Below are 15,315 nucleotides of genomic sequence, written 5' to 3'. Positions count from 1 at the left end.
GGAGAGGTCAAGGAGAATTAGAATGGAGGAGAGGGAGGCAGCCCGAGCAGAGAGATTATAGTACTGGAGAGTTGCAGTTCATAGTGGAGTTCAAAGGGTTACATTCTGAGCAACTGTTCTATGATTATTCAGTCTGGCGCACAAAGGGCTTATTTACAGCTTTTCTGTTTACTATCTTTGCCAGAAGCTAACCTTTCTACAACATTGAGAAAACAGAAGACACAGACAAGGGGAACACAGAGGGTCTGCATAGCAGTTTATACCAATACAAATATTAATAAATACAGTGCATACTGTACATATTACTACATAGATATGTTATTAATAATGCATTTGATCTACGTGGAGTAAACATATATGTTGCACATTGATTTCCTGCTCAGTTTCAGGTGTAATCAAAATGAAACAAACTACTTTCAACATTTCGGGACCAAATTTGTGCTTTTAAACGTTTTGGTTGGTTGAGAAAGAGAAGGCGGGGTGAAAAAAACAACCTAGAGAATATGGTCTCGCGAGAAAAAAATATGGTTTTTCGATTATTGTTTACACTATTGAAAAAACAGAACCGAACTGAACCGATCCGGATTAACACGAACCGAACCGTCCCTGCTTGTGAGCAGAGTGGTCGCAGAGAGACGGAGTCAAAAGTCGAGCCTAATATAAGGGGTTCTCTCAGTCTTGGATTGGGAGACAGATCCTGACTCTCCCCGTGATAAAACAACAAAAGTCTGCAGTTTTTAATAATGAGCGTGAAATAAACCACCAGGAGAACGGGGCAGTGCCTGTCTGAGCGAGCGTAGTGTGTCTGTAGGCCGGGAGAAAGGGGTTACAACAAAACAACATCACGTGCATCCCGCACTTAGAAGCGCAAATACGGATCAGGAAAACCCGAGGATCTTCAGGCCGCCCGAGCGAAACCCCCACAACAGTAACTCAGGGCCGCTGGGTTCGTTAGGCTAGTGCATCTAGCCTGAACCTTACAGGGGGTGAGGACGGGGATCGAAGCGAGGCCTCCTCGTGGTTTGGGAGTGTCGGGGGGCCGAGAACGGAAAGAGGATAATCAGTTATCGGTCAGACCCCAGTCCCGGGATCCGAGAAAGACGAAACCGGCGCAGGTAAACACGAGAGGGTTTAAACAACATCCACCAGGGTTGTAGAAAGGGGCTGAAAAACACGAGACAGAGGTCTAAAATATTGTTATCGAAATGTGTTATTCGTCGTCAAAATTATAATCAGTTATATTGATAGTAAATCAGTTAAACGATTGATAACCATCGTTCGTGTTTTGGGGGACTGTACAGTCAAGTAAGTAAAGATGGGGTGTCGGATTTACAGTATGGGAATACATTCATTTTCATTTTATCATTTATGGTTCTGACAGCAGGGATATATTTGTGGGGCTGGGATGATTCATTATTTTATCACAAGATTTTATTACTATAATACATTTTAAACTCGTGACATTTTTGAGGGGATATGGCTGGGGTAGCATGTTGAATCCCCGAACTGATGTGGAGTCCTAATCAGACAGCTGGTTTGGGAAAAACTGGCAGAACTGGCGCAGCACAGACAGTCGAGATCAGTGGTGCCTTGGCAACATTCATTAAAATATACATATAATAAGTTTTGCAGATTCAACAAAATGGTGTCTAAACATTGCTTTAGTTGGCAACTTTCATTATGGCGAACCAGTATTTGCAATTATCCTGGTTAAAATATTAAAATATCAGTTTAATAAATGTACTGCAAGAACATTCTAGTTACATTAAACTATTAAATTAAAAGGAAGGGTAATAGGGGAAGTAAACATTTCAAAGTGAGTTTGTAATTTAGGCATTTAAGCATCCATACTATGGATGCCTGGCAACTGGCTAGACACCACTAATTAGACCTGGTCATTAGGAAAATGGATTTCATGAAGTCATAGCTATTTCTGTTGCCTGTTCTGTTGTTTTCCTTCAACAGTAACAGAAACTGGTAGCTGATGAAGCACGCCAGATTGTTTTCATTTCTTATGTTTCCTGGGAACGAAGATGTTTTGTAATAAGCAACCTAATACAAATTGATAAACCTGCAGATGTCAGATTAGCAAAATTGTATATGTTTTTTATCTGCCATGTGCTTGTACCAAGAGAAGAAATCAGCTGCTATTAAAGAAAGTTTTGCAGAACTGTGGGAGTGGATTAGGATTTATTTGATGAAACTGAGTCACAAATGGGGACTTTACTTTTTTAATTTATTTTTTAAATGCAGGCATGCCAAATGTACTGCCCTGCAATAACATACGAATGGTAAGCATTTCAGAGAAATGGAGATAGCTGTTAAAGCATTTATGCTTGTTTAAAAGACCCAGTCATTATGAATAAGGAAGCCTGTAGAGCTGCTTTGGCGTGGAATCTACCCAGATCACATGCATGGGGGCCTAAAGTTTATATCTCATCAGTGAACGATTCTATCCACCAAGGTAAATATACCCCTTCCCTTTTTTGTGCCCTGTGATTTTTCCATGATCTCAGTTGATTTCTTTACCCCCGTAGAAATGATGGAAGAACTGCATAGTCTGGACCCCCGACGCCAGGAGCTTCTGGAGGCCAGATTCATGGGAGCTGGGGCCAGCAAAGTGAGTCAAAACCTGCAGCAGGTTCCTTTTTTACATTTTAATATATGGTAGTGTCAGAAAAGTTGAAGTTTGGCAAGCAAATCAAGTATGTCAGAAACATACGTTCCCCGCAACGACTGTACATTTACAATTAGAGCAACTGGCGTGGAGAAAAAGTTAATCACTTGGTGTACATCAACAGTGTGCACAGAACAGAGCAATACATGGCAATGAATAATTGAATGAAAATTGGATGTGGTATTTAAGACCTAGAGTTAAGAAAATGAGGTGTAGTATCATGGTAAAGGATTCTCTTGTGTTCTCAAGATACATGTAAAAATGCAAGTGTGACATAGATGGACAGATGCCCCAGTACATTCCCAGAATCTAATACTCTCAATAACTTCTGCTAAATAATGTTAATGCCAGATTTAATCACAATTGGAGAAACGGTTTTCTAGATATATATATATATATATATATATATATATATATATATATAAAATATAAAATGTAACGTGTGACACCGGTGATTGGCTCCACTATATGCCCATTGCGGGGACATTTCCCTCTACTGATGCTTTGTATATTAAGCTTCCATTGTAACCCTGTACTGCCCTGTAACACCTGTAAGTCACCTTGGGTAAAGGCGCCAGCCAAATAAAAAAAGAAAATTATATTTTATATTAATAGACTTTACGCCGCATGGTGGTAACCGATCAGAATAGAGTATGCTTCCAAATGCTTGCATTGGGCAGTATCTGTTTGTGTCACTTGTAAAACACAGCAGATGGCAGCCATGGAACTAGTCCTGTGATCAGTTCAAACTGTTTTTAAAAGTAGAAATCTTAACTGAAAGCGCTGGAAAGTTCGATTGAGGGCCGAGTTGTTTTTACAAAGTGTCCTTCCTACTTTACTATTGGTAGAAACATGTGTCAGGTAAACAGCAAATCTACAAATTACTAAGTTTGAAACTTTACTCACTTTTACTCAAATTTACTCACTGTCATTTTAATCCTATGTTCAATCTTCTGTCCCTTTCTGAAATGCTACCTCAGTTTAATATTTAGTTTGATACTCAATTTATACATTCATAGAATGAAGTTGTTACCTTTATTCTTTCATCAACATACTGCTACTTGAATTCTGAAGTGATGTGTTTGTGTTGTACACCCGATATAGCAAAACTTTAAATGTACTGTTCCTTAAAAAGTAAAAATAAAAGGAATGATATTAGCAACTGTATACAACTGTCGTTCATATGACTTATTTTAAATTGCTACGTTGGTTAATAAGTTCACACTTGGACTATAAAGAAAGTCAGCCATGTAAGTTAAACTGTATAGCCTTACAAAATCTTTCCATGAACGCCAAAGCATTTCTACTGGTCTTCATATGAGAACATACTATTATTATTTTTTGAACCCCTCATTATTAGCCATTCAGGTAATACCTGGTACTGTAGATGTGAGCACAAATATATATATATATATATAAATATTTTTTTTTATTTTCGTAGTGTGCCATCTACAATCCTCTGCCCAATGACACTGTGGAGTAAATCAATTTGACTGGGGGATTCTTTGTTTATGTTCACAAAAAGATCAAAGTCAGATGATCTCTCTCTTGTGTGCAAAATAAAGTGGAGGCCAGCTTCTGTATAGAAAATGGTGATATATGAAACGTTACCCCATTACAGTTCTTGCTGGAAACATACAGCTCAAAGTTAGATTCTATTTATAGAGTTGTTTATCAGTTACTTTGATGTGGGTCAAACTGTCCTGGCATCTCGATATATAAATGTAAATTCTATCACACCTGGGTTAAACTTCTGTCTTGCAATTTGCAGCTTTTATCCTGCACCTGCTTTTTTGAATACTGAAAATTTTTACATATAAATTCTGTAGGCTGAATGGCACTTAGGCTAAACTGATATAAGAATAGTGGTAAATATTCAACCTCTGACCTTATGGTCAAGGTCACGGAATATGAGGTCAATCATTTGTTTTCAACATTCCTTGAAGTAGCACATGCTCACGTGACTCACTGTGCTCTCCAGATGTCAGTGCTTTTACCAGATGAGCCACCTGCTGACTTGCTACCTATGGATACATTATCACGTTAGCACACCATCCTACTCCTAAACCTGGTAGCCTATCCAGGTATGAGAGCCAACAAAATGGGGCCCGTCCTCTATGTTATACTTATTCCGATTAGGAGCAGAAACAATGCTGGATAAAAATCTGCTCAATTACAACGTCAGATACAAACTTGGTTCCTGAGCATTTTTAAAAGTAGTGCATGCTTTGTATACACATAACGACAGTATAAGGATAATGACAGTGTAAGATATTGGTAGATTGGCTGCAGTTTTTATTATGTTCACTATATAGAGTATGACAGGCAGATGGATGGACTGGCACAATCAGTGCATAAGGATTCCCATTTTTAGAATAAGGGCTGTAAAAATGACGACATTTTTGCATATTCACTTTTGTGTTGGCTTTTCACATCTTGTGCCATCTGTAAACTCATTGATCTCTTGGTTACCGTTGGTTTCATTAACTATACAGAAAGATTGAGATCTGCACTTGCAAATGCTTTGCACGTTACAGATGCACAACCACAAAGCACATTAGAATCGATGTTGGCCGATTTTAAATCAAGTCGATTTAAATCACTGATTTAAATCGCTTGATAAAAAAAAAAAAAAAAGTCAATGATTTCAAGTCATTCATTTACTACCTATTTTATATAGTTTCTCAAGGAAGAGACATGAAAAGTATGTTTTAAAAATCTTTTATTAACACAAACATCTTAAACTCTTACTGTCTGACCTGATCACAGAGCAAATGCGTGTGCAAGCACGAATGGCGCTTGCCCACGATTCTGTGACGCATAAATGGAGTGAAGACATAAAAAAAAAATACTGTACTGAAATGGTATTCTGAAGACTTGCCTTGTCTTGCCCCTTTATAGAGCGCCTTCCCCATCATTAACATATTCACTGAAGCGATTCTGATGACCGTGCAGTGGGGTCCCAAATAGACAATTGAGCACTGTGTTAAGACCCGCTGAAACCAGGTTTATTTAGTGGTGCAATCAGGAACTTTAACAATTGAACACGCTATAAAAAACTAAGTAGTCGTAAGTAACAACTGCATGTGTTTGGACTGACACAGAAAGAGGAAATCAAAGAAAGTTAAAGAAAAGAATGACTAGGATGAGTGAGGGGCATTTTTCTCTGGTGTACTCCATCACTAAATTCTTGTAGTTCACGTATTGTAGTTCACATTTAGAGGATGCAACAATGATAACATTTCCTTTATTTATGTATTCATTTAAGATTGAGTAATTTAGTTTGGTATGTAACTATTCACAAACCACAATTTCCAACATCCTAAAATGTACAGTTTGGAGGTACTATAGAGCTACAACTACGGTACTACAAAAAAAAAAAACATAAAAAAAAATCTGATTTCAAATCAAATAAATCTGATTAAAAAAAAAAAAAAAAAAAAAAATCGCCAACCCTGATTAGAATACAAAGCTTTCATGCAAGTCTGAAAAACGAAATAAGAGATATGTGAAAGCGTGGTTTAATGTTAAGAAGAGGCAATACAAATGTTTCAAAGATGGTAATTGTACATGCATGTCTGTGCAAGTTACTGAAATGCCTGTAGAATACCAAGAGGACACTTAAGGTGTATTGGATTTGCGCTTATATTACATTTAAAATAAACAGAACAGTTACAAACTGAGATTTAAAAACTATGCTGAAGTAATACAGGAGGACTTCAATGGTCTAATCAGGGGAGAGCCCATGTGGAATCTCTTATATTTTTATGAAGATTTATGAAACCCGATTTCAGATTTTCTGAAAAAAACTGAGATCTGCACATCTTTAATGTATAGCATTTAGTGCTGGGACAAACACAAGGTTTTCATGTTCAGATATTCATTCGTTTTCAAAAAGTAATAAAAGCCATTAAATTGCTCAGAATGCAGGCAGAGACAGCATAGCAGCAGGTGTAGGGGGCATTGCCCCTGTGTGTGTGCCTTTATTTTACAGCAAGACGTTACACTATGAAACACGTTAAAGTAAAAAAAATATCCCCCTACATTATCCCCCGTGAATTAATTACAAAACAAAGGGTGCCAAATAGCCGTTCAGGTTAAACACTGTTTTGTTTATTCCCGAAATAAATGGTAAATAAAGTTGACAACGCGTTTTATTTCTTTTTATACTTTTTTTCATTACTTGCCATTGTCGTTCCTTCACAGTAAACAGTGGCCATAGACACATTTTCATACAGTAATCACATGAGGTTTACTTGTGCCTTTTATAGCTGAACAAGCAAACAAAAACTGAAATTGAACTTTAAACACATCAAATAAAACAAACGTGGAAATGGCATTGTAAAACAAAGGGGGAAAAACTCACCATTTTGGTTCTTGTTTATAGCATTCCAAATAACAAAGTCGCAACAAAAAATATATAATATATACAATATATACAAATATCACTACACAACATTTCCAGCAAGTTGGGCACTGTAAGTGAGGCATTTCAGAATGATGTTCTGTCCCATGAGATTCTGACTCGCTCTAAAGCAGCACAATGCATTTTTGACCTATATGGCTTTCCATAGAGATCACTATGTGTGCGCATAATCTGTTTTTTTTACTTTTTGCTGTCTAAAACTTTTTTTAATTAGAGGCTCGAGCTGCTGTGTTGATCCTGTGTTTTTATTTATTTATTTATTTATTTATTTATTTATTTATTTATTTTTATATATATTAAATCTCACATATCACATGGAACTCTTTTTCATTTGCCATTTTTTAAACTGTCCTGCAACTTCTGGTGAGGCTGTAAATAAGTGCAAGGTATTTTTTCATTTCTAGTGAATACGAACATCTGATTTTTGTATCAGAGTACAATCTGGCTTCCGCTCTGCCCACTCCATTGAAACCGCCCTCCTGTCTGTCACCAACTCACTTAAGTGTGCCCGAGCTGCCTCTCTCTCCCCTGTCCTAATTCTCCTCGACCTCTCTGCTGCCTTTGACACTGTTGATCACTCTATTCTACTATCATCTCTTGCTGACCTGGGGATCTCTGGCACTGCTCTGGCCTGGTTCTCCTCCTACCTCTCCAACCGCACTTACCAGGTAACCTGGCGTGGAGCAACCTCCACACCTCACCCTCTCTTAACTGGAGTCCCCCAAGGGTCAGTCTTGGGTCCTCTCCTGTTCTCTCTCTACACCCGCTCCCTGGGCCCCCTCATCGCATCCTATGGTTTCTCATACCATTTCTATGCTGATGATGCTCAGATTTTCCTCTCCTTCCCCACCTCTGACTCCACCATCTCCTCCCGTATCTCTACCTGTCTGTCTGCTATTTCCTCCTGGATGCACTCGCATCACCTCAAACTCAACCTCTCTAAATCTGACCTCCTGTTCTTTCCCTCTGATCTCTCCTCCTCCGTTCCTCTGGAATCTACCACACTCTCTCCCTCTTCCTCAGCTAAGAACCTCTGAGTCACCCTGGAACCCTGGCTCTCTTATTCCCAGCACATCTCCACTCTGGCACGCACTTGCCGATTCTTCCTGAGCAACATATGAAGAATCTGACCCTTCCTCACCAACTATGCCACCCAGCTCCTGGTCCAGGCCGTGGTACTCTCCCGCCTAGACTACTGCAACTCCCTCCTGGCTGGCCTCCCTGCATCCACCACCCATCCGCTCCAACTCATCCAGAACTCCGCTGCTCGCCTGGTGTTCTCTCTGCCTCGCTTCTCCCACGCAACTCCACTACTCCGCTCACTCCACTGGCTCACAATCACCGCTCGCATCCAGTTCAAGACTCTTGTACTAGCCTACAGATGCCTTGACCAGACTGCACCCAGCTACCTCCAGACCCTCATCTCTCCCTACACCTCCACTTGACCTCTCTGCTTCTCCTGCACTAGAAGACTGGCTCTACCTCCTCTACGCTCCCCTGCCTCCAGAGCCCGCTCCTTCTCCACCCTCAACCCGCAGTGGTGGAATGACCTTCCTACAGTCTCTGACCACCTTCCAGCTCCTCCTGAAGACTCACCTCTTCAGACAGCACCTGTAGAACTCCTCTTTTTTTCCCTCTGGACACTTACCACTCTTCCTTAAATGTGCTTTACTTGCTCTTATCTGCCCCCTATATTTCTGCATTTAATCCTGTACTTTAGAGTACTGTAATCTGTAGTATTTTGTATTTAATTATATCCTGATGTAACTATCACTGACACTGTTATCTGCTCTGTTATTGAATCATATTTTGTCATACTTGTACTTGCTAGAACTAAAGTTATTGTATTTATCTTGCTCTTAACTGTATTATTACTTGTACTGTGTTTCTTGAAATTTATTTTTCAATGTGTGACTGTAAGTCGCCCTGGATAAGGGCGTCTGCTAAGAATAAATAATCATAATAATAATAACTGTAAAATATATTCTCTCCTTGGTAAATTGTTCTCCATGCATTTTTTGTAAAGTACCCAGGAGTTGATGGCTGCTAGGTCCAATACATTATAAAACACCTGAATAGGCCACCGTCGGGAGCCAGCTTTCACAGAATACTTCTGGGCCATCTGATCCAAACATCAATTTCATATTTTGTTGCGTTGTAAAACTCCGTGGTCTCTGGTATTTATTTTCATTAGTCCCGATACTAATTGACTGACCAAAGCAGCGCAGCTGGCAAGAAGGCGCTAGCCTTTCAAAAGGCTGATTGAAAAACAATAGACTGTCAGTCATTCACTCAGGCAGAGAGTAGAGACTAATCTAATTACAGCTAAACACAGTGCTGGCTGGTAAATAAAAATAATAAAGTAGAATACCGTTCTGTATAATGAAAATACAATTATTTTCTGTGTGGCCATCAATGTGACTGCTCCCGGGGCTTTTAGGTATAATGTAATATATCTCCTTTATTTCTGCACTCCCGTGTTTCTTGCTTTGTGAGAATATTTAATACATACGGACAGAAAGGTACACAAACGCACAGCCCCATATGTGTTATACGACCTGGATAAAATTACATTTTAAAACCAAAAACCGCCGAAATGACCGCCGCGGAGCTTCTAGTGTTAAAAGGTGCTGTCTTTGTTGAATGACAGGGCATTGCCGGCTGTTGCATGCTTTTCAGTGTGCTTCAGATCACCAGAATAGGCTATTTCTTTTGTGTGCAATATTTGCAGTTGTTTTAAACCTCGCTGAACCCCCTACAGTGTTAAAGAAGCATGTTACTTTACCTTTGCTGTATCCTGTGTTGTCCATATCACAGCAAAATATTTATCAACATATTTCCGATAATTGAGATATTTTTCTTTATTCTCACATCATAAGTACACAAACTAGGGAATTACTTATTTTTCAACTTTTACTCGGGTGGAAAGAGAGAATTTTTTTTTTTTCTTTTTTTTTTTTTTTTTTTTTTTTTAAAAGTGTATCAAGTTCATGCTCCCTCCTACAATATTTCTGGTGCCCTTGTTGAAATGATTGGCATGTTGGGGTAACTGAAAACAGCATTGTTGCAGGAGGGAGCATAATATGGGTACACAGCAATCCTTAGACATTTATTTTTCTCTTGGTGAACATTGCCGAGTAAATGCTGAAAAATATTGTCCAGTTAATTTTTGACCCATGATGCGTGATTGAAATTTAAAGAGTCAGCAATATGTTTAAAATATAATGCTGCTATACGAACAACATGGGACACAGCAAAGTTAACGTAATGCATTTATTGTGAACTTTGTAGGGTGTTCTGTAACACTTCAAGCTGTAAAAGCCTGCAAATAACATGTTCAGGTATCGATGGTCTGAGTGAGAACAAATGTAATCATTTTATATGGGTGTGTCCTACAGTATAAACTAGCATTTGCCACAGCGTGATTACAGGCAGTCACTATTATTTGGTTTACGAGTCATAGTTTATAGTAAACATGATGGATCTTACTCTAATATTGTGTGCCAAAATTAAAATGTATCTGCTATTCCATTGCTAGATTAAAAAGCATAAAGTCAAAATTCAAAAACCTTTATGAAACGGTATGGTAGCACAGTCAGCTATTTTTCTATTGGTATAGATTCATAAAAAATAGTCCATTCTGGATGGGCAGCCAGATGGATTTCTCATGTGAAACTGTGTTACTACAGTTCTAATTAAGGGGTGCTTGTATGAGGTTGCAAATCTGCTGCTGCATCTAGTACTAGTGTCTCATTAACCAGTTCAATTGACTTCACATTGTCAATGTTACAAAAACTGTGACCTAACATGGCTGTCATATTTGTGTTTCCTGAAAAAGGACATAATTTTTTACGTAAAATATTTGTATTTGGTAGCCTAACCTTCACATGTTTAGGGGGAGTAAAGAAGGGCATTTTTAATTCAGAACATGTAATGTTCAATTGTATTACCCTTTTTAACAAACCTGCGGTTTACTTTATACAACAGCATACTAGGTGGGTGAGGCTGTCACCTGCTAGCAATACATGGCAAGTCTCACTTGTAATTTGTAGCTTGAATTTCTATACAAATAACATATTTTTTGTTAAAAAATGCAGAATATACCTGGGAAGATAGGAATCATGCACACAAGAAGGGTTTAGTTTAAAGATGTTCCTATTACATGGATTACAAAAGGACAATAATCCATTAGGGGTGCATTAATACCTGGGTGAAGCAATGACCTTCAAAGGAGCTTCAAGTACTGTAGGGAGATCCCAAACACGGCTTTAAAAAGGTGAAATAAATACAATAAAAATATACCACTAGTGCAGAAATCAAAGTGACATGACACTGCATAGCTTTACTGGAATACAGAACAGTGAACGTATTTTAAATAATACAATAGTCACAGGGAGGAAGCTTGATGGCTACTGTTTGTCTCGTGTATAAACATATACCCAGGTATGGCACAAGTTATTGAATGTATCATAAGCCATGGGTATGTGGTGGTTGCCTGCCAGTCCTACCATTAGTTTGTACAGTTGTCACTCTTAGATTTGTACATAACTAGAGAACTGCTTATCCAGTTTTGATTAAACTTGAAGAGGATATTCTTTAGCACAAGTTACAGTATGAAAATTTCGGGGGGGGGGGGGTAAATGGAGCATCCTTTCTGTCTGTCTCTACTACACTCTTACATTTTACATATCAAGAGAAACACTTATTCAAACTTGGTTTTGACATTCTATGGAACAGGTTACTGAGAATCATTAGTACACTGACAAAGGCACTAGTTTTAATGTTTGCTTACTTCAGCTTGCTTAAAGTAAACGTTTGGTTTATGATTTTCTCTGAGTTATTGTGAGTTAATATATCAGACTTGACTGGTAGTTGTGTTTGAAAATCAACACTCAGGGTGTTGTCCAGACTTTCCTCTGGTATTCATTGACATCACACTGCAATAAATAGTTCACCAGTTATTGATTTAACTTTTGTCTGAAACACTGCTTCACATCTGGCACAAAGTCAAGCAGTGGGTTTACAGGGGAGTGTGATTTGTTATGAGTAACAGCTTTAAACAATACAGATCTAATGCTAACTTCACCGCTGTTTTTAGCTGCTCCTTCTCATGTGATTCCTCTGTTGTTTCTTTCAGGGTCCAGTTAATAACGAGTCTTCCAACCAGAGTTTGTGCAGCGTGGGGTCTCTCAGTGACAAGGAGCTGGAGGTTAGTATGTCCCCACGTAGGAGTTCAAGTGTTTGTAGGTAACAAAATAATTCCATTAATCTTACCTGTTGTCCTCTTCCATTGTTATATAGGTCTCAAATATCTGATTTTGGAAGAAACCTAGTTATAGTAAAGATGTGGTGTGTTTTTTTTTTTTTTGTTTTTTTTTTAAACATGATATCTGGGACTACACTTATTTAAAGAAATCTCAGTTTGCGAGCCATGCTTTGTGAGTGTTGCACTTGCTTGGTCAGTGTAAAATTATCTCCAAGGCTGTCATTAATCAGACTGCTGTTTCCTGTATTTACTGACATGCTTTCAGACAGTAACATGACCTAGAAGAAACTGCTGAGGTGAAATGACTGAAAGTGCAAGCATAGCAGATATCCTGATAATATGGTCTAGAAACAGAGAGCTTTCTTTAACCTAAAGTAGTACCAGATATTATTTTTTTTAATGAAAATGCTGGCTGTAACATGTGGTTCTTTCAAAACTGCATATTTGAGATCTATGTAGCCAATGAAAGTGCAAAACAGGTAAGATATTATATATATATATATATATATATATATATATATATAATTTTACGGCTGCTCCAATTAAAAGATTGATCACGTAGATGTAGGATTCTAAAGCTCTGTGCCACACATCTTCCACGTATGCTGCCAAGGCTGTCTGGATTGGGAACAGTGGGTGTTTTCCCTTTGTTTCGGGAGCTTGAACCTCCAAACATCCTCTACCAGCAAATCCTTATGCCTTGTTATCTAATGCCAATGACTAGCGAAAGGTCGGTTTGGACACATACTCGTCCGTCTTGCAGTTGGGAAGAGGTTGTGCTGCATCACTCTTTCAGAGATCTGCAGTGGATAGAGTCCTTTCGCGTCACCACGGCAACATTCCGCATTATAGTGGAACTGGTAAAGGAAGATATGCAGCCAAAAGGGAATTACGTAAGACCTCCTGTGCTAGTGGAAAAAAGAGTGGTGATTGCTCTGTATAGGCTGGCATCCTCAGCTGAGTACAGGGTAGCTGGCAATGTGTTTGGGGTGCATAAAACCACAGTTCATCGCTGTATTTACAAGTTTGTCAACTCCCATGTTCAGAGGCACTGCAACACGTACATAGCTATGCCAGATGTAACTGAAGCAAAAAGCATTGCTCTGTGGGACCGTCCTGCTTCTCCCGAACAGCACCGCCTTGCTCATTCCTGCAGGTATGACTGTTTCAATTTTTTAAAATTTGTCTGTAGCTTGTGGGACTGTGTGCTCTATTCCTCTTTCTGAGAGCATCAGCCACTTGTTGGTACACATGCTTGTTTAGCTGTTTCGGGCGATCGAGCTGGCTCAACACATCCAAGTCACTAACTATAGTTAGTTATTTATGCCCGGGTTTCCTCCTTGCTCCAGTGATTTTGAGTGGAGGGTGGACACGCGTTGTCTTTGGACATAGCTGGGATCAAAAGCAAGGGAATTCAGTTACATACATTTAGTAAGCAGCTCACTTGCTGTTCGTGTTTAACTTTAGCGTAGTTTTTGCAGCAAGGGTATTCTCAAACAGCTGCTATAACAAGTGTACACCGCAGCTCATGGTAAGTAGTTTTATACAGAACTGTAAACCCACAAGAGACATGCAACATGGCAGTCCAGACACAGCAAAAACAATAACAAAAAATAAAGCCTCCCGCATTATCATTACGGTGAACTACACCACTGCTAACCATAAAACCGCCCATCAGCCACTTACTTTCTACCATCTTGGAATCCACAGTAACTACCTGCTCCCTTGCAATATATATATTGGATGTCACTTAAGGATAAACAAGCTCACTAACATTTACACGTGAAATGCGGGTTTCCATGCGAAACTGGGCGTGGATTTTCCCATGTTTTTTGTCATTTACACAAGTAAATGAGATTTACCCTATCCCTCTCTTTGGCCGTTTTTTTCGGCCACAAACCTGATTTACCTGAGTAATTCTCCCAAACGTGCACACGCATCGCCATTTCACGTGTAAACTGCCCCATGATTGTAGTCGATTTGGTTACGAATCAATTTTCAAGAACTTGCTAAAAAAAAATGGAGGTATACACCAGAAATACCTGAACTGATCATGAAGGCACCAATTCTTCAAATAGAGGTAATTATGTGGAATTACTTTCTCTGATTTCTGACTACGACAGCGTGTTAAGTAATCACTCGTCAATAGCCACAGTATTCTCGGGTACCTGTAACAAGATTCTGAACGGCTTAATCTCTTTGCTTCCTCAGGTTCTGCTAGATGCAGAAGTACAGAAGGAAGTCAAGTACATAGCAATGTAAACAACCGATGTTCTGTGAAAATGTGTTACATTTACTAAAATAAAAATAATAGTAAAAATGGTTTAAAAAGACCAAATTACCATTGGGCTTTTTTTTTTTTTTTTAGATTCTATTGATTCTTTTAGTATTACTATGCAGGACAGCTGCTATAATAGCATTACCTTTATTAAAAATGTGCATGGATTAATCTACTAATTAATCAACTAATGCCCATAAATGAACCAATCAAAAATTGTAATCGATTGACAGCTCTAATATATATAGATCTGGTGCAGCGATGTGGTAAACTTACTTTCTAATCATCCTGTGTATCTATATATGAGAATCAGTGATTGAAAATCCTGGCCTGTGATTGGTCAAAACATCATCCTAGGAGATAAAATAGATTGAACTATTGCCCTAACATCCTTACGCCACCGGTCAATAGTCCCGATCTGTCATGTGATTGGTTCACATCACTGTCAGTCCCGCCCCTTTTCAAAGGAACGCCTTTCTCCCCTGCACTCTTCACAAGAGAAAATGGCTGAACACTGATTCTGAGAGTTAACAGAAAATGAATTACAAAAATACTACACAAGAAAGGTGCTCTGTAGTGAAAAAATTAAGCTGACAAATAGATTTTGATTTCAATATACAAGAAAGGTATACCTCCAATACAATCACATAAGCATGAGACTTAAACTG

At 38.7% G+C, this 15,315-nt stretch overlaps 1 protein-coding gene across 3 annotated transcripts in view; it reads left to right on the top strand.

Annotated features, from left to right (window-relative positions):
• The first annotated feature begins 456 nt into the window (after positions 1 to 456).
• tlk2 (tousled-like kinase 2) overlaps positions 457 to 15,315 on the top strand; it is a 55,549-nt gene continuing 40,690 nt past the window's right edge. For 2 of the 3 annotated variants that reach the window (XM_034909359.2, XM_034909358.2), the window contains exons 1-3: positions 457 to 1,115; positions 2,538 to 2,620; positions 12,241 to 12,312. In XM_034909359.2, coding sequence (XP_034765250.1) covers positions 2,540 to 2,620; positions 12,241 to 12,312 — 153 coding nt within the window. In that variant the 5' untranslated portion in view covers positions 457 to 1,115; positions 2,538 to 2,539. Of the gene's footprint in view, positions 1,116 to 1,187; positions 1,306 to 2,537; positions 2,621 to 12,240; positions 12,313 to 15,315 lie in introns of those variants that run through there. The other variant, XM_059006576.1, reaches the window with a different exon arrangement.

Source organism: Acipenser ruthenus, chromosome 33, assembly GCF_902713425.1.
Source record: "Acipenser ruthenus chromosome 33, fAciRut3.2 maternal haplotype, whole genome shotgun sequence".
NCBI classification, from domain to species: Eukaryota; Metazoa; Chordata; class Actinopteri; order Acipenseriformes; family Acipenseridae; genus Acipenser; species Acipenser ruthenus.
The sequence above is the reverse complement of the archived record's forward strand: the minus strand, read 5'-3'. Positions and strand labels throughout refer to the sequence as shown.